This window comes from Bombus terrestris, chromosome 11 (assembly GCF_910591885.1).
Source record: "Bombus terrestris chromosome 11, iyBomTerr1.2, whole genome shotgun sequence".
Taxonomy (NCBI): Eukaryota; Metazoa; Arthropoda; class Insecta; order Hymenoptera; family Apidae; genus Bombus; species Bombus terrestris.
The window spans coordinates 14423020-14442547 of NC_063279.1; the positions used below are offsets into that span (position 1 = coordinate 14423020).

At 38.7% G+C, this 19528-nt stretch overlaps 2 protein-coding genes across 3 annotated transcripts in view; one reads left to right on the forward strand and one right to left on the reverse strand.

The window, feature by feature from the left end:
* The window catches only part of LOC125385978, a gene marked incomplete at its 3' end in the record, with an annotated part of 48768 nt that extends 29650 nt beyond the window's left edge, over window positions 1-19118 (forward strand). Inside the window, 15 exon segments of the mRNA XM_048410263.1 lie at window positions 15447-15573; window positions 15776-15876; window positions 15967-16080; window positions 16162-16568; window positions 16652-16915; window positions 16990-17012; window positions 17015-17168; window positions 17299-17339; window positions 17444-17626; window positions 17700-17811; window positions 17884-18104; window positions 18184-18348; window positions 18493-18685; window positions 18759-18996; window positions 19064-19118. Of these exon segments, the coding sequence (XP_048266220.1) occupies window positions 15447-15573; window positions 15776-15876; window positions 15967-16080; window positions 16162-16568; window positions 16652-16915; window positions 16990-17012; window positions 17015-17168; window positions 17299-17339; window positions 17444-17626; window positions 17700-17811; window positions 17884-18104; window positions 18184-18348; window positions 18493-18685; window positions 18759-18996; window positions 19064-19118 (2398 nt within the window).
* On the reverse strand, window positions 2058-14716 carry LOC125385981 (40S ribosomal protein S6-like). 2 transcript variants are annotated; one of them, XM_048410269.1, is made up of 5 exons: window positions 14575-14716; window positions 4307-4511; window positions 4096-4241; window positions 2481-2681; window positions 2058-2379 (listed from the first exon to the last, which is right to left on the reverse strand). In XM_048410269.1, exons 1-5 carry the CDS (start codon window positions 14578-14580, stop codon window positions 2182-2184), a joined length of 756 nt encoding a protein of 251 aa, XP_048266226.1. In that variant the 5' UTR covers window positions 14581-14716; the 3' UTR covers window positions 2058-2181. The 2 variants fall into 2 exon arrangements, with proteins under 2 accessions (XP_048266226.1, XP_048266227.1); XM_048410270.1 differs by lacking the exon at window positions 14575-14716 and adding an exon at window positions 14282-14529.
* Window positions 19119-19528: the final 410 nt, after the last annotated feature.

Here is a 19528-nt window from a genome sequence, read left to right on the forward strand (position 1 = left end):
TAATATTATATATCGTTATACGTTATATGGTAATAATACACAACGTTATACGTTATGTGGCAATACCATATAACGTTATACGTTATTACGTAATAGGATATACCGTTTTACGTTATATGGTAATAATATACAACGTTATACGTGATATGGTAATACCATATAACGTTATTCGTTATTACGTAATAGTATATAACGTTATACGTTTTTACGTAATAGTATATAACGTGATACGTTATTACGAAACAGTATACAACGTTATACGTGATATGGTAATACTATATAACGTTATACGCTATTACGTAACAGTATACAACGTTATACGTGATATGGTAATACTATATAACGTGATACGTTATTACGTAACAGTATACAACTTTATACGTTATATGATAGTACTATATAACGTCATACGTTATTATTATTACGAAAAAGCTGAAACGAGCACAACGAACGGCCCTGTGCATAACAACGACGGCATACCGTACCGTCTCCCACGCGGCACTTTGCGTGTTGACCGGGAATCTCCCGATTTACGTAAAGATAAAGATGCTCGGAGAGACCTACGAAAGGAACAAGATCCATGAGTCTAGGATTGGCGCTGATGACGGCTGCAAGCTGAAGGAGGAACTGGAGGCGATTCGCAAGAAGGCCCAAGAGGAGTGGCAGAAGGAATGGAACAGCTACAAAATGGAGAATGTCACGAAGAAATTAATACCGAGTGCGCTGCTATTTACCAAAAAGAAGATGGACATCGATCACCACACCATGCAGCTTCTAACCGGGCATGGAAGCTTCGGTGTCTATAGGAAGAGGATTGGCAAGGACAGCGACAGCAACTGTCTCGACTGTGGAGACCCTAACGACGATGCAGAGCACGCCCTCTTCGCGTGCCCGAAGTGAAAGGACAGAAGGATCGAGCTGGAGAACGCTCTTGGCGAGAAGATAGGCGTGGACAATCTGATCGCCACGGTGACCGCCAAGAACGAGAGCTGGAATAAATTCAGGCAATTCTGCAAGACCGTCATGTGTCACAGGAGGGTGACAGCGAGGGCCTGGGAAGAGGCAAGGAGGAGAACGAGTGAAACAACAACTACGCGGAGCAATGAAGGCAAGAATACAAAAGAACGAAAAACCGCAGAAGGAGATCAGCCCAGTATCCTGAACTGGCTGAGAAGATGACATGAGCAGTAACTGCCCGAAGAGGTAGATACAACGGGGCACGAAAGGACAACCCTGATGACTGCCGACAGGTTTTACCGGGGTTGTCTGCCCTCAAAGCGGAGGAAGAAGGAGGAGGGGTTTTTAGTGGGTATGGCAACGACATCCGACCGACTCCCACATAACCCAGTGACGCGGGTTACGGGGCATGCGTAATAGCATTTTCCCCTCCTCACGCAAAAAAAAAAGAGTGATGTAGCCATCGCAAAGTTCATGGGCATCACCACCAGCACGTCATACTAAAGAGAGGAACAGAGTCCTACGACCGTACACGGAACGCCCTGCACCGTACCGAGAGGTATCCATGACCATATCGAAGACATCGCACAACATCTGCAAGGATAGGACAACAATCGGCTGACGCTTTACCACGTTAAGATCTATAATGTTATCTCTGGTAAGGGGGTATTGTAGCGGCACTCGACAACAAATACCGCTACTCGACACTAACTAAGCAACCAACTCTAGGTTTCGAACGTTCGGGACCCGGGTTCGATTCCCGGCGCCCGTGATCCTATTTTTCTTCCACGCATCAAAATGGAAGAATAATTAGCAGTATCCCAGCAGCGACATCTACAGCCGGCAATTACTACTATCACGGACAACATATACCACCTCTACAATACTAATTAAGAATAATATTAAAATAACCATTGATGTTGATGATGAACTCTATAATTCCACCTTAATCATTTCAGAAACTTTAAAAATTACTAATTGCTTAAAATGATAAGCTTCTACCTTACGTATATGCTGTATAAATTTAGACGAGTATAATAGTGTATATATGAACATTACGAATATGGAACATGTAAGTGATATTACAAAAAGACAAGATATTACAAAAAAAATATAAATATTTATTAGGCTTATATACAGCTAATATTTAATAGGTTTATATACAACATATTTGTACACAATTTGTTAGTTTCATATTGTATTGGACGGTATCATTGCAGTCTTTTACTTTTGAATGGCGGGTGCAGACTGACTGCCCGATTTGGAATCTCGTATAGAAGCACTACGTCTTCGCTTTAGTTCTTCTTGATGTCTATTCTTAGCTTCCTTTTGCCGTTGTGCTAACAGCTTCGCATATTCTGCTGCTTGTTGCTTGCGAGCCAAGCAACGCTTCGTCTTTAGAGCCAGTCTATGCCTCTTTCTCTATATAAACATATTTTTATTTTACTATAAACTCCATACTTTTGGAAAATTTTAACTGAAACAAAACAACAATATAAATATAGATACATATATGTACAAACCTGGAGTGTAAGTGGGGTAATAAGACGTTGAATTTTAGGGGCTTTCGACCGCTGTGGTTTGCCCTCTTTTTGAATTGGTCGTTTCACAACGAATCGACGGACATCATCTTCCTTCGATAAGTTAAATAGTTTGCGAATTTTGCTCGCTCTCTTGGGTCCTAAACGGCGTGGGACTTCCCTGTCAGTTAAATCCGGGATATCCTGTAAGAATTTAATCAACTTATACATTAAATGCTTCTTAGCATTAAAAATGTTCTTTAACACGTTCACGTGGGCGTTGCAATTTGTATTTCTCGCCGTGGGGCAGCACTCGTATGGATTATTATTTGAAGGCCACATGCAATTCATAGATAGCTGTTATACGAGTGTGCCCTTGGTTGAAGAAAAAAACTTTGGCAGAAAAAAACATTTATTTGTGGTACTGTAAAAATAAACAAAAAATGTTTACCGCCACAAACGATACAAAAACAAAAACGGGGCCACATTGTGAGTTTTGAAAATCGTAGCAGAGTTAAATTTTTTAAATGGATTGACAAAAGACCAGTTTATATGTTTACTACTTCCAAGAATCACATGTGTACAATTATTCAAGGAAAAAATGATGAAGTAAAGTCTGATATTTTTTTATAACGATGCAAAAAGGGGTGATGACTTATCCTATCAAATGACATCGTACTGTAGTTATTTACGGAAAACCGTTAAATGGTACAAAAAAATTATTATACAATTAATATGAGGGACTTGACTCATAATTCCGTGGTACATATATCAAAGATAATGTAATAAAGATATTAATATTTTGCAATTTAGAGAAAAAATTATTGTTCATCTTTGACCAATAATCACCACATTGCAGAAATGGCTATTGAAAAGCAAATACCTTCACAAAATGTTCACATTTTCTCCATTCACATAAAGGATCTGTAAGAAAGTCAAGAAAAAGAAGTAAGGAACGTTATAAATGCTTATATAAAAAAAATTAGAGATTATGCCATGAAAAAAAACTAAAAAAATTACGATATACTGCAATCATTGTGAGAGCCAGCCAGCACTTTGTTTCAAGTGCGTTTAAAAATTGCAAATAGAAATAAATAAACAATTAAGGTAAGGTAATTATAATATTGAATTGCTGTGTTTACTATCGAATTTTTGTTTTGTATGTTTATAATATTGAGATGAAATAAAATAAATCCTACTTCTTTTTCATTTAATAGACGTCAAATTTCCATTTAAATTTTCAAATATTTCAAATGGCGATTTTTTCTAGTTACTAAACGAACTACATTTTTGATGGTACGCACCATCTGATAGAACATTCAAGTGTGAGTCAAGTGTACGCTGCCTGATGCGAGACTCAAGCGCGAGCCACCGGTGATACGCGCCGGCGTGAACGTGTTAATAACTTAACTCACTGATCATTACATCCACAGATATGTTGACTTTTAGTGTATCGCTTGTACACTGAGAAAAAGTGTAAATTACATAACACAGTCTCCCAAATCAAAACACTATAGTTAATCTTCCATGTTTACGATAGTATCATAAGATAATAAGACAATTCTAAGATACACCCTGAAACATGGATAATAGATAGAAAGTACAGTCAAATTAATACCTTTTCTCCTTTTTTGACAATGACGAGAGCGAGTACTGAAAGGTTGGAATCGACTATGCATCCATGGACAGATTTACGTTTACGCTCACCATCACGTCTAGGTCTGTAGCATGAATGTCCTTTTGAGAGCAATAAACGTACGCGCCCTAGTTACAGGAATTTTTAAAAAATTAAAATCAAACGAAATTAGAATAAAAAATGCTTGTGTTACCATTAGTCAGAACGCCCTGTTTCATAGGAAATCCTTGTTTATCATTGCCGCCGGAGATACGAACGACATATCCCTTCCATTCGTTACCGAGAGCATCAGCCTCTACTTCTGCGCCCATACGCTTTTCATAAAAAATTCTCAGCTTATGTTCATCGGAGATTTCAAACAGTTTTTGACATCCTGTTGCAGGATACGATACGTTCAACTAAAAAACACAAATATTATACAGCATATGCAAAGATTTATCAGCTTTTGCCAGTTTATTTAATGTACGTAATCAAACAAAAATGTTATATATACATAGCCATATAAAGCTTTATTAAAAAGTTAAAACAAAAATTCAAAATACAAGGGGACTAGTAAGAAACTCGTTATCACTATGCTATAAAATAACAGTAGATACAGCACCTTGTAATAAGGCTTCAATTGATTTATACTTATGAAGCATTTTTTGCTTGATAATAGCCATAAAATATATTCACAAAGGTCGGCTGTTTATACTTGTAGAGTGAAATATAGGTTAAACGTCTAAGACATTTTAATGAGGTTATGCTTACTTTCGTAGTATAATAATGAAAATTGTAAATCTTAATGCTCTATATGAAGAAAATTTAGCCTCTTGCCTTATGATTTAAGTTCCAATAGTGTGTGCCATAAACAACAAGATCAGTCACATGTCAAACCAATTTATGATTTGGCTGAGTGTTCGTGTCTTTTTGTAAATGCATGTGTACAGGCACAATTAATTTTACTTTGCAGGATGTTTGATAAATAAATACTACCAACTGATCATTGAACAAGTAAGATTTATTATCTTGAAGTCAATAATAAATCTAATAAATCAATAACATTTTTATTACAATTTGTTACGCCACGAGGTTTAACACAGGCTGTATTTTCTAACCGTCACTCGCGGCCCTACAATGTCTCAGTCAGATCGTCTTATCTGACCGCCGGATCATATACAATGTATCGACGAGCGCATAGCTGTTGCCAAGCAGCGAGTTCTCGAAACGTCGAATTTGGTCCGTTACGTTTTCCACGCAAGAGCGGACATACGTGATCATAGGCGCGAACGGTGGCGTGACCTAAGGATGGTGGGGGTCGTCTTAAAGATGAGACAAAGAAATCATCCAAAGTCGATCAGTTCCTTGTGACGAGTCGAACGTTACACATCGAGAGGTCAGACGAGCTTATATAAATATCGTAAAGCATAACGCCAACGGAACGTAAACCAAGTCGGTCCGAGACATTGTCGAACATTCACTTATTCTACTAAGTATCCTACAGTGCTACGTCCACTAATAGACTAAATTCAATTGTAAGAGCCTTGCTCTATATTGTACACATCTATATTATTTTCGTGCGATAAGTTGTTAATTATTTATATCTATTTAATCGTGTATACTAAGTGTTAGAAATATAAATTTTAACTCTGTGAGTCACAGTGTTATCATACCTGAATCACCCCTATTATCTTAATCGAAATACGGGGATCGAACTATTCGTGGTGTCGATCATTTTAATCGTAACGGGAATTTACGACTCCCGTTGGCGCGTATTCTAACGACCGCGCCTCCCCGCGATAGCTCGAAAATACATGGTCCTTCGAGCCGGATCACGTGCCACCAAAGAAGTGTACTGACCAGTGACTATACAGTGTCACGTGAAATCCACAATCCAACATCTTAGTCAACTGACCAAAGGAGCCGCCACCGGAGAGGAACACCTCCTTCGTTCAGCATCTACACGAGACCACACCACACTGTAGCGAGTAAAAAACGACTCTCAGATCAACGCCCATTTGATCAAGGTAAGATCGTTCCTACCATTAACACCAAACATGGCTCAACCTGACTCGATCAGCACATTGAGGCGGAGACGCAGCGGCCTCGCCAACCGCTTTACAATCACGAAACGCCAACTCGATGAATACGAAGAGTCTGGTCAAGTAAACAACGGTTACTTAGTATCTTGCCGTCAAGCGTTCGACGACATCTGGAAGAAGTTAGTCGCGGTTCAAGACGAGTTAGAAGGGTTAGATGAAGGGGAAGTCGGTCGGGCCGCCGCGTTGTATCAAGAGAAGCTGGAGATTGACGTACGGCTCACAGGTCTCCTTGATAAAATACCCGCACCAAACCCCTCGCCAACTAAAACGCGCGATTCAGGCGTGAAGCCCGAGCCGACATCACTCACCCTACCAGAGGTCCGCGCTCCTCAGTTCGACGGTGCCCTCGAGAACTGGACCTATTTTTATGACACGTTCTCATCCACGGTAGATCGCAATGAAAATTTAACAAATGTCCAGAAATTTCAATATCTACGCGCAGCTATCACTGGACGGGCCGCACGGAGCATCCAATCATTGGAACCCACAGATGCCAACTACCCCATCGCGCTTAACACATTGAAGGAGAAATTCAATTGCCCCCTCCGGATCTGTATGCGCCATTGGGAATTGATGCGCGGTTATCCCGAAATAGAAAAGGAAACTCCTGAAGCCATTGAGGATTTGATGGAAACCATCAGCGTAAATCTCAAAGCGCTCGAAAGATTAGGACAGTCGGTAACTTCAGATGTAGTACTGATCGAGTTGATCGCGTCAAAATTGCCTGCGTCCAGTATGCGTAAATGGCAACGTACGTTGCCAAATCAGGAAGTACCTTCCTACCATCAGCTGATGGAATTCCTAAAAACACGAGCCAACGGGAATCAGCTCCTCTCTAAAGTAACGAAAACAAAGGAGTCACCCCCCAAACCTCCTCGTCGCCGATATAACCTACCACGTGGACGAACCTATGCCACAACCAGCAGGGCGCTGGTGTGTCCGACCTGCGACGGACCCCACAAACTCAGAGACTGTAAGGTTTTCAAAGCCAAATCAACCATAGAACGTCTTCAACTCGTAAAAATGGCATCGCTGTGTACAAACTGTCTAGGCAACGGACATTCGATAACACAGTGCACCGCGCGTTCGTGTCATATCTGCGGGCGACGACATCATACGTACCTACATCGAGAACAAATACAAGAAAATCCTCGGTCGTCCTGCGGTCGGTCGTCAAAGGGTCGGTCGCCAAGCATTCAGTCGTCGGATAGTTGTTCATCGAGCGGTCGGGCGTCGGGCAATCGTTCATCGAGCGGTCGGTCGTGGTCAGACAGTCGTTCATCAAGCGGTCGATCGTCGGGAGGTCGTTCATCGTACAAACGATCCTCTCATGGACAATCGCCATCCGGATCATCGAAGCCGCGTTCGGTCCACCATTCGAGACGACCCGCCAAACATTCAAATAACCCTACACCTTCGGCCCCAAGCGATATGAAAGCTCACACTTCGTATGAGTCACGCGCATCACGGACCAAGGGTAATGTCCCAGAATCCGCGTCCAAAACCCACCCAGGTCAAAACTGACTAGACAAACGGGCCGCAAAGGAAGGGACCGAAACGACACATATATCTCTAGACGTTACGCCGCATCATGATCTGCTGGTCACAACACAGATCGATGTGCTAGACAAGAGGGCATCTCCAATTCGAGCCAGAGCACTGCTAGATACTGGCTCTAGTATGAATTTCATGACTGAGAAATTCGCAAACTCCCTCGGTATAAAACGAAAGAGATGTTCGGTCCCAATCGGAGCCCTCGACGACTTAACCACTATCGCAAGGAGCCAACTAACGACCACCATTGTTTCTACGGATGGCAAATATGAACGCACAGCAACGTTTTTAGTAATCCCAACAATATCATCGGCAGTCCCAGACCATCCAATCGATCGGTCCGCTCTCCAGATACCCAAAAATCTAAAATTAGCCGATCCAACATTTCACATACCAAGCCCTATCGAAATATTACTAAGCTCGGGACCAACGTTAGCCTCATTATGTGTCGGGCAGATTAAAATACCACAATCCATCGATACTGAGTTATGTTTGCAAAAAACTCGCTTCGGTTGGGTTATCGGGGGGAGCCCATCCACGCAATCGGGCACACATTCGTTTCACATTACCACAGCCGATCTACAAACGGATCTCTCGCGATTCTGGGAAATCGACGAGGGACCATCCACTACACATTTATCAGAATCGGAATTACAGTGCGAAGAACATTTCCGTAACCATGTCCGACGCAACAAGGAAGGGCGATATATCGTCGCCCTGCCCTTCAACGAGAAGCTTCCCACACTTGGGACATCAAAGTCCGTTGCAATGAGTAGACTCGCCGCTCTTTCTCGCCGGTTCCAACGCGATAAGCAATTCGAAGCCGCGTACAACACGGTGATCCAAGAATATTTAGACTTAGGTCATATGACCAAGATTCCGCACACTCAGCCCTCAAATAATGGTTACTATTTGCCGCATCACGGCGTGATAAAGGAATCGAGCAACACCACTAAACTCCGGGTAGTGTTCGATGGATCAGCAATCAGCACCACCGGAGTTTCTCTCAACGACACTCTGCATACCGGACCCAAACTCCAAGAAGATCTGGTTGAAATTCTGCTGAGATTCCGATCACACCAGTATGTCCTAACGGGTGACATCGAGAAGATGTATCGACAAATTCTCGTACGCCCAGACGATCGTAAATATCAGCTGATTCTATGGCGCAATTCCAACGGGGAAATCGATACTTATCAGCTCAACACCGTGACCTTCGGACTATCAGCTGCCCCATATTTAGCACTCCGCTGCCTGAAACAACTAGCAGAAGACGAAGGAGATCGATTTCCGCGAGCGTCATCGGTTGTACAGCGTGATTTCTATGTCGACGACGCCCTCACCGGGGCCGATACAAAGGAAGAGTTAATAGCGGTACGACACGAACTCACGGACCTTCTCAGATCGGGCGGCTTAAACATCCGTGAATGGGCATCTAACGATAAGGACATACTGCGTGGACTATCCGAGAAAGATACAAATCGAACACTACAATTGGGTGAGTCACAGACATTGAAAACTCTAGGTATCTATTGGAATTCCCAGGATGACACAATACTATACTCAGTTGCACCCACAGCGACCATCACCCGTGTCACAAAGCGATCAATAAGTTCGGTGATAGCCCGAATTTATGATCCACTAGGATTGCTCGCGCCAGTGATTGTCAGAGCCAAAATATTGCTTCAACGCGTCTGGGCATTAAAACTAGACTGGGATGAATCCTTGCCATCCGAGTTGCATACAGAATGGGACCGATACTATATCCAACTACCCTTGCTTAGTGATACTCGATTTCCTCGCAAAACGGTGGTCAAGGCAGCTACTCAGATAGAACTACACGGTTTTTGCGACGCCAGTGAAAAGGCATACGGGGCATGTATATATCTGCGCAGTCGCAGCTCGGATGGACGTATCGAAACCCAATTACTCACCGCGCGATCAAAGGTCGCGCCGCTAAAATCCCTGACAATCCCAAGACTCGAATTAAGCGGAGCATTGCTCCTCACCTCGCTAATGTCCATGGTAAAGACTTCCCTCACTATAGACGTTTCTCGAATAGTTTATTGGACAGATTCGACTATCGTGCTCCAGTGGATCAAGTCCTCGCCACATACGTTAAAAACATTCGTAGCGAACCGCGTGGCCGAGATCCAAGCGAAAACCAACATCGCCGATTGGCGGCATGTGCCTACGGATGACAACCCAGCGGATCTGATCTCCCGAGGGCAGGCTCCCAAGGAATTCCTGCGTCCAAACATCTGGAAACACGGACCCGAATGGCTCAAGCAGCAGCCGGAGAACTGGCCGATCTGGATCCCTACACCGTCGGGGGACATCCCGGAACAGAAAAAAACGATCTGTCTAACGACGAATAACAACGATAACCCCCTCCTCCACCGATACTCGTCCTGGACCAGACTAATCAGAGTCGTCGCTTGGTGTCTTCGATGGAAACATAAACAACACCTAGCTGCCCATCTAACAACAGACGAATTAACCAGGGCTCACAACAGGGTGATCAAAATCATACAATCCGGTCATTTTGCGACGGAAATTCGGACACTACAGAAAGATCGAAGCAGGGACGTTGGAGGAAAACTACAGCCATTAAATCCCTTCCTCGACGAAGATGGGATATTACGAGTCGGAGGACGACTAACCAACTCTTCTATACCCTTCAATCAAAAACACCCCATTATATTGCCCAAAGCATCTGTTACAGAGCTCATCATAGACCAGGAGCATCGGAAAAACCACCACACCGGGACACAAGCTACCCTGTACGCGGTAAGATTGCGCTATTGGCCGATCGACGGTCGTAGCCAAGTGTGGCGTACCATTAAAAGGTGCGTCCGCTGCTGCAGAGCCAACCCGCCGCCAGTGGAATATTTGATGGGTGATTTGCCAGAGGCGCGCATTACCGAATCGCGTCCGTTTACGAACGTCGGAATCGACTACTGCGGCCCATTCTACATCAAGGAGAGGAGGGATCGCAACCGACGTAAAATAAAAATATACGCTGCCATATTCGTTTGTCTAGCAACCAAGGCTGTCCACATAGAGCTAGTCAGCGATCTAACCACCGACGCTTTCCTAGCCGCCTTACGTCGATTCATTTCGCGGCGAGGACATTGCGCAACCATCCTTACCGACAATGGCACCAATTTCGTCGGGGCCAACCGGGAGCTGCAAGAACTCCGGACCCTATTGCAGTCTGACGACCACAAGGAGAGGGTACAGACTTTTCTCGCCGACCGACAGATCCAATGGCGTTTCAACCCTCCAAACTCACCACACTTTGGCGGTTTATGGGAAGCCGCGGTGAAATCCTTCAAGCGCCATCTCATCCGCGTCGTCGGCACGGAACTCTTGACCTTTGAGCACCTTCATACTCTTGTGGTTGAAATTGAAGCCATCCTTAATTCACGCCCACTGACTCCCATATCATCCGATCCGAAAGATCCCCCTGTCCTCACTCCCGGTCATTTTCTAATCGGTGACACACTCACGAATTTACGGGAGCGTGATTTCAGGACAGTTCCATCAGGGCGGCTATCAAGTTGGCAGCGCATCCACCAGATCAAACAGCAGTTCTGGAGCAGATGGCATCGAGAGTACCTCAACGAGCTAACCCGCCGCAATAAATGGGATAAGGGCAAACATGATATCCGAGAAGGCACCGTAGTAGTTCTCAGGGAGGATAACGTACCATCCATGCAATGGCCTTTGGGCCGCGTGATCAAGGTCCATCCAGGAGTCGACGGAATCATACGGACCGCCACCGTGCAGACGGCAACAACTACCCTGGATCGTGGCGTCAAAAGACTGGTCCCCTTACCCATTCACCCAGATCCAGACGAGTCCGACCACCCACACGGAGCCAAGGAGATTCGCCAGCGACGCAACTGACTCCACACCATATCATTTGATCGGTACCCTCTCAACGGGGGGAGGATGTTACGCCACGAGGTTTAACACAGGCTGTATTTTCTAACCGTCACTCGCGGCCCTACAATGTCTCAGTCAGATCGTCTTATCTGACCGCCGGATCATATACAATGTATCGACGAGCGCATAGCTGTTGCCAAGCAGCGAGTTCTCGAAACGTCGAATTTGGTCCGTTACGTTTTCCACGCAAGAGCGGACATACGTGATCATAGGCGCGAACGGTGGCGTGACCTAAGGATGGTGGGGGTCGTCTTAAAGATGAGACAAAGAAATCATCCAAAGTCGATCAGTTCCTTGTGACGAGTCGAACGTTACACATCGAGAGGTCAGACGAGCTTATATAAATATCGTAAAGCATAACGCCAACGGAACGTAAACCAAGTCGGTCCGAGACATTGTCGAACATTCACTTATTCTACTAAGTATCCTACAGTGCTACGTCCACTAATAGACTAAATTCAATTGTAAGAGCCTTGCTCTATATTGTACACATCTATATTATTTTCGTGCGATAAGTTGTTAATTATTTATATCTATTTAATCGTGTATACTAAGTGTTAGAAATATAAATTTTAACTCTGTGAGTCACAGTGTTATCATACCTGAATCACCCCTATTATCTTAATCGAAATACGGGGATCGAACTATTCGTGGTGTCGATCATTTTAATCGTAACGGGAATTTACGACTCCCGTTGGCGCGTATTCTAACGACCGCGCCTCCCCGCGATAGCTCGAAAATACACAATTTCTAAAAAAACATATTTTAAATTATGAACGTCTTGAAAAAATTTACAAAAATTTAATAATCTTCAATCGTGTGATATCTTTCAAAGCGTATTGGTACATGTAATGCAACTTTACATCTTTTGCACTCCCACGTTGTTTCACTACGTTTTTTATGTTTTGTGCATGCTTTACAAGCTCTTGGTGGCTTTGATTTCGATGGTGTTGGATCTATATGCTTGGGGAAATGACCCCAATGTTTTCCATGCAGTTTCTTTGGTAAATCTCCATTCGATAATCGTCCTTTTCGTATATATTCTGGTAATGGTACATTTTTTAATAATGATTGGGCTATTTCAATTCTATATTCAGCATAAGTCTGTTTTTTGTGAGTATTTATTTTGTTGAATAAAATGTACGAGTTAAACAGAGCAATATCAAAGCGGTAAAAGAAAACTTTTCGGTATCCTTTCATACATTTCCTCATCACAGGGAAGCATGCTAGCATTGGGTCTTGCCGGTCAATTCCTATCATTCTGCTATTTTGTGTTTTGAAGAAAGAATATAAATGTCTCGTATATCCTTCCATTTTAATGCCATTATTCCATTGCAGCTTCTCATTATATATTCACCCTTTTTTAATTTTACTTTATAAAAATCTTTTGGCATATTATTTCTGTTCCAGTGCACTGTTCCAACAACATTAGTTTTATTGTTAATTAAAGTTTTAAACAGTTTTGGAGAACAATTGTTTAAATATAAAGTATGTCCTTTATGTAATATTGACTGTGATAGCTCTTTGACAACACTTTCAAATGCACTGTTACCAGAATTTATTTTATCACTACCAGTGTATATTTTAAGGTCATAGCAATAACCTGATTTTGACTCACATAATTTATAAAATTTTATACCAAATCTTACCCCTTCTGATGGATTAAATTGTTTATAGGATAAGCGTCCCTTATATTTCATCAATGATTCATTGATAGTAATGTTCTCTTGCATTGTATATACTTCTTTAAATCTTTGATTCAAAAAGTTTATCACAGGTTTTATTTTACATAATTTATCTGTATTGTTAGCCAAATTGTTATCTGCAAAATGCAAACATTTAGTTATTTGCAGAAATCTTTTGAACGGCATTGTTTTTCAGAAAATTGGAGTTTTTATAACTGCTTTCTTAGACCAATTCATTTGAATTGTTGGTTTTTTAACTTCAGCCATTATTGTACATAGTGCAAAATATATTTTGATTTCACCACAGTCTATAGGAAACCAAGTTTTATCTATTTTTAGTCTTTTATTTTCATTGTTCATTATTTGGTTTGCGTATCGATTCGTCTCCATGACAATATTTTCCCAAAATATATTATCAAATATTATATTAAAAAAGTCTAATTCTTTTTTGTTTTCACCTAACTGACTCAAAATTGCCACTTTTATGCCAGGAATTTCTGTATAATTCCAGATTTTTGGATCATTAGTTTCTTCTTTCCAAATCCATAGCTCTGATTGTTGATGATTACTGTGGTCTTCATCGTCGGTATCATCTTCAATAATCAGTCGCTTACAACGTTTTCGTACAGGAAGTGAAATATCACTACTGTCACTATCATTATTTAAAATATCTATCAAATCACTTTTTGCAATGTTAGCTGAATTTACAATGTTCCCAACAACGCTTAATATTCTTTTTGAAGTCATTTTTGAGAATAAATTTCTAATATTTTTCAAGAAAATATATTTGCATATCCGAATGCGGCCAAGAAAATTAGTAAGTATTTGTCGCGTGTAGCCCCAAGAACGTACCACGTCTTTCACACGTATTATTTACTTTTGGTCCGAATGACTTACCATGTCTCTCACACGTGTTATTTATATTTGGCCCGATCGACGTACCATATCTCTCGCACGATATTGTAGGATAAGGGGTTAAGTATTCTACATTTGGATATGACTTGCTTCATGCTACTTATGCCGAAGATAAATGAAATAAGTCTTATTTTAACATTGGTTAGGTATACAGATAAACGAATGTTTCATAAATTATATATATCTAAAATTACTTATAGCATTTCAATATATAAATTTTTATAGTAACTGTTTGTAATATTTGTTAGATTTTGAAATTATTATTGGATACGTACCTTCATTGTGAGAAGTATCAAGCAATGCAGCGAGCTATAAACAGAAAGACCGTATATCGCACAAGCGGACACTGAATGCGTAGTAGAGTGCGTGCACCGGATATCCGGTTTAAGTCCAATGAAATTTTAAAGCGAAAATAGCAATAAACAAACTCCTTATAAATCTGTAAACAAATCATATTGATACTTATGTTTTCATAGAAATTATAGCTTAAATTTTTAGTAGTAAATTAATTCATCAACGAATTACATTTCTCTGACAAACAGATGTGAAGAAAATTAATAACATTTCTTTCAAATATTTCAAATCACTAATGTATATGTACATATTTTATTATATAGAAAATATATAAACGCAAGAAGAAACATTATTGTTTCTTTATCTTTAAAAGATAAGTAAATATTGAAACATATTCTATCAACAGTATTATTTATACTGTTGTCTATTAGAAAGAACTAGTTTTTAGTTCTGGGATAGCTCTTTGGAAATATTAGAATTTTTGCTTAAATACATGAGTAAATAACATTATCATAATAGGTTGATCATACCTTATACGATATATGAATAATGGATAAATAAATCTAGACTAGAATCGCGTTTTACGAGTAATAAGGTGGTTTACACTATAACAATAACTGTCATTTTGTAGAAAGAGACGAAAGCAGGAGGGGGGCAGCGTTCTGAAATGCCGACTTGCGGGCGTGTGTGACATTTTGATGTAGAGTGTCTTTGATGATTTTCGTCATGTATTGATTTAATACATAGATATTTCCGAAAAAAGTTAAGTTTAGTCGATCTTTTCAGAGGAAAACAAATAACAATGAGCTATTTGAATTTAATGTAAAACATTGAATATATTAATTTTTTGTAGGAAGATGGATGTCGCAGTGATAGAAGTCCTTCAACAAGCGGGTAGTCAGGATCCCACTATTTTGAAACCAGCTGAACAAACTCTAAAACAATGGGAAACTGAAAGGGGATTCTACACTGCGTTATATGTAAGTTGCATGAATAAATGTAAAATAAATTTGATTAGATTGTAAGGAGGTAAAAATTTATTCCTGATCATTTTTTTTTAACTAGCATATATAAGCATATACTATTTGCTTATGTACGTAAGATTATTTTAGGTTATTTATTTTCATTACTAACGAAAGTCTAATTATTATATTGTGAGTAAAATATTAATAATTATTTCAGAATGTGTTTTCTAATCATTCCTTGAGTATCAATATTAGATGGATGGCTATTTTATGTTTCAAAAATGGTGTTGATAAATATTGGAGAAAAAATGCTCCAAAGTAAGTATTCTTTAACGCAATCAAATTTGGCTAATAGTATTAACATCTTAATGTAAATTAATTAATAAATAACATGCATTATTACTACAGTGGAATTGCAGATGACGAAAAGGAATTTCTTAGACAACGTTTAATAGTAAACTTTGAAGAACCTGTAAATCAGTTAGCTATCCAATTGGCAGCTCTCATTGCTAAAATTGCAAGGTAATTGATATTGATTAAATAATTTGCGTTTATTTTTCTCTCTGATTCATAAAATAAGTTAAACGAAATAATGTTGTGCAGATATGATTGGCCTAGAGAATGGCTCTCATTAATTCCAACCTTATTGGATGTTATAAGAGAACAAAATCCTTTGGCCCAGCATCGGGCACTGTTAATATTACATCATGTTGTTAAGTGTTTAGCCTCTAAACGTTTAGTTCCTGACAGACGACTCTTCCAAGAATTAACCAGTAGTGTGTTCAGTTTTATTCTGAATGTGTGGAATACTTACACAGAATCTTTTCTTATAATGGCATCAAATGGGGCAGACACAAATCAGATACAGGAAGCTTTGGAAAAAGCGTTACTTCTATTGAGAATTCTTAGAACACTTATTGTAAATGGGTTTAATAAACCTTCAGAATCCCATGATGCTATGTCATTCTTGGAAATTGTTTTTGAACGTGCAAGAACTTGTCTTGAATGTCGTTAGTATATTTCTCCTCTGATACTACCCTTAATATCAGTTATATATTTGTCTCTCTTAATAATGATTTTTATATAATTCTAGGAAAGACATTAATTTCAAGAGGTATACAGATGGAAGTATGCGATAAATTTATAATTCATTTAACTAAAGTATTAATAGGAGTATTAGAAATGCATCCATTTTGCTATGTAGAACTAATACCAACATCATTAGAATTTTCTGTTTTTTATTGTTTCACTGAAGCTGGTCAAGCCCTAGCTTTTGAAAGATTTGTTATACAGTGTTTAAATTTAATGAAAGGCATTTTATTATCTACATACTATAAACCAGCTAAAGTTCTCAAAGGTATATATGATGGATAATGGTATTTTGTAAATTTATGGGTGTGATTTATTAAGCTTGAAAATTTGTTAATACAGATACGAAAAATCCTTTAACGTTGAGAGCAAATCAACTGAGACAATGAGAGCAAATCAATTGAGACAAGAATTTTTTACACCTGAAACATTAGCAGAAATTTGTTCAAGGCTGGTAACACATTATTTTCTTTTAACACCTGCTGAATTGGAACTATGGGATACAGATCCAGAAAGTTTTGGTAAATATTTGTATACATACATACATATATATATATATATATATATATATTATGTATATATATAAACATTGTACGTACATATATATATGTATGTAGAATGTTTTATATTTCTTATTTATACTGTTTTCAGTTGTCGATGATGGCGGTGAATCATGGAAATATAGCTTAAGGGTAAATATTTTATAGCCAACTATTTACAAATATTTATAAATGTATTATAATTGTAAAATTATACATTTTTATTTACTTTATAATTAATATTTTATTTTCTTTAGCCTTGTACGGAGTGTCTGTTTGTAGTAATTTTCCATCATTTTGGAGAAGTTCTTGTACCAGTTTTAGTTGAATTAATGCAAAGACATCATCAACCAGTTGACCCGAATAATTTGCATGCTATTCTAGTAAAAGATGCAGTATATAATGCAGTTGGTTTGGCTGCATTTGATTTATACGATGAGGTAAGAACAAAATATCACAAAAAAATCAGTGTAAATAGTCAGTCATCCAGTTTATCACGCTTCTATTTACTAGGTAAATTTTGATCAATGGTTTTCAACTACCTTAAAAGAAGAGTTGAAAATTCGAAGTAACAATTATAGAATTATTAGAAGACGAGTATGTTGGCTTATTGGGCGCTGGACAAGTAAGTAAAGTGCAGCTTTTTAAACAAGTAGGATTTATTATGTAATAATCTTGTATTGTAATAAAATTGCAGCTGTTAAGTTAAGTACAGAGTTAAGACCAGAATTATACAAACTTATGGTTGAAGTTTTGAGTCCTGAAGAAGATCTGGGTGTTCGCTTAGCAGCAAGCGATGCTTTAAAACTTGCGATAGATGATTTTCAATTTAATCCGGAAGAATTCTCGCCATATTTAGAACCAGCATTCTCTTTATTATTTTCGCTCCTAAAAGAAGTAAAAGAATGTGATACCAAGGTATGTATGTATATACTGTTATATGTTACTTTTAAAATATTGTTGTAGTTCGCAAAAACATATTTTAAATAATTTTCAGATGTATGTGTTATACGTGTTATCATTTATGATTGAACATGCTGGTAGTGAAATAAACCCACTTGTTGGAGCCCTCAGTTCATATTTGCCAGCACTTTGGCAAGAATGTGAAGAACATAATATGCTAAGATGTGCTATAATTTCAACACTTGTACATCTGGAAAAGGTACATATTTTTTATAGTGTTTAATGAATTAAACTATATTAATATAAATCAAATTATTAATTTTGATATTGATAAATCAAATATATAACTCAATGATTTTATTAAAAATTTTAAATAATAGATAATATTTGAATTATTTTTTAGGCTTTAGGTTCTGAAAGCGTCCTTATAGAACCACTAGTAGTATGTGTTATTGCATTAAGTTGTGACGTCAATCAAAATTGTCACGTTTATTTGTTAGAAGATGGCTTGCGATTACGGTTAGCTTTACTGCAAAATGCAGCTGCGCCAACATTGGCTATAACGGAACTGACTAAAAATTTGCCTGCTGTATTAGGTTAGTAAATAATTCTATTTGACTATGATTCTTATAAACATGCGGAAAACTTGATGATCTTTATATTTTTCAGAAAAATCATTTGAACATTTAAAATTATGTTTGTATATAGTTCAAGCATATGTAATATTAAGTCCCCAAGAATTTTTAAGTCAAAGAGGAGCGATTATAATCGAAACACTTAGGCCACTTTTAGGAGATTTGAACTCGGAAGGAGTTGTAATGATAATGACAGTGTTTGAAATGTGTTTATGTGCTTCACCTCGGCAAAGTGCAAAACTTATTAAACCTGTTTTGATAACTATATTTGAGTGAGTATAGTTGCTTCAGTATGTTATAACAAGTTATGCACATTAATATTTCTTTGAATTTTGATAGAAATATGTATAAGGAAGAAGAAGTTACGATGACGATGACTATGTATTTATCTATCGTGGCAACAGAACGTTATACGTTATGTCGTAACAGTATATAACGCTATACGTTGTATCGTAATACTATATAACATTATACGTTATATCGAAATAGTATAGGGTCATACGTTATGTCTTAATACTATGTAACGTTATACGTTATATCGTAATGTGATATAACGTTATACGTTATATCGTAATGTGATATAACGTTATACGTTATATTGTAATACTATATAACGTTACACGTTGTAACTGTATACTACATAACGTTATGCGTTATATCGTAATGTTATATAACGTTATACGTTATATTGTAATACTTCGTAACGTTATACGTTGTAACTGTATACTACATAACGTTATACGTTATATCGTAATGTGATATAACGTTATACGTTATATTGTAATACTATATAACGTTATACGT

Excerpts from the sequence above, each read along its gene's own strand:
- LOC125385981 (XM_048410269.1), bottom strand. Across the intron at positions 2,682-4,095 it reads TTGTCAAAAAAGGAGAAAAG|GATATCCCGGATTTAACTGA; the intron begins GTATTAATTTGA and ends AAATTCTTACAG. Across the intron at positions 2,380-2,480 it reads TTACCCCACTTACACTCCAG|AGAAAGAGGCATAGACTGGC; the intron begins GTTTGTACATAT and ends ATGTTTATATAG.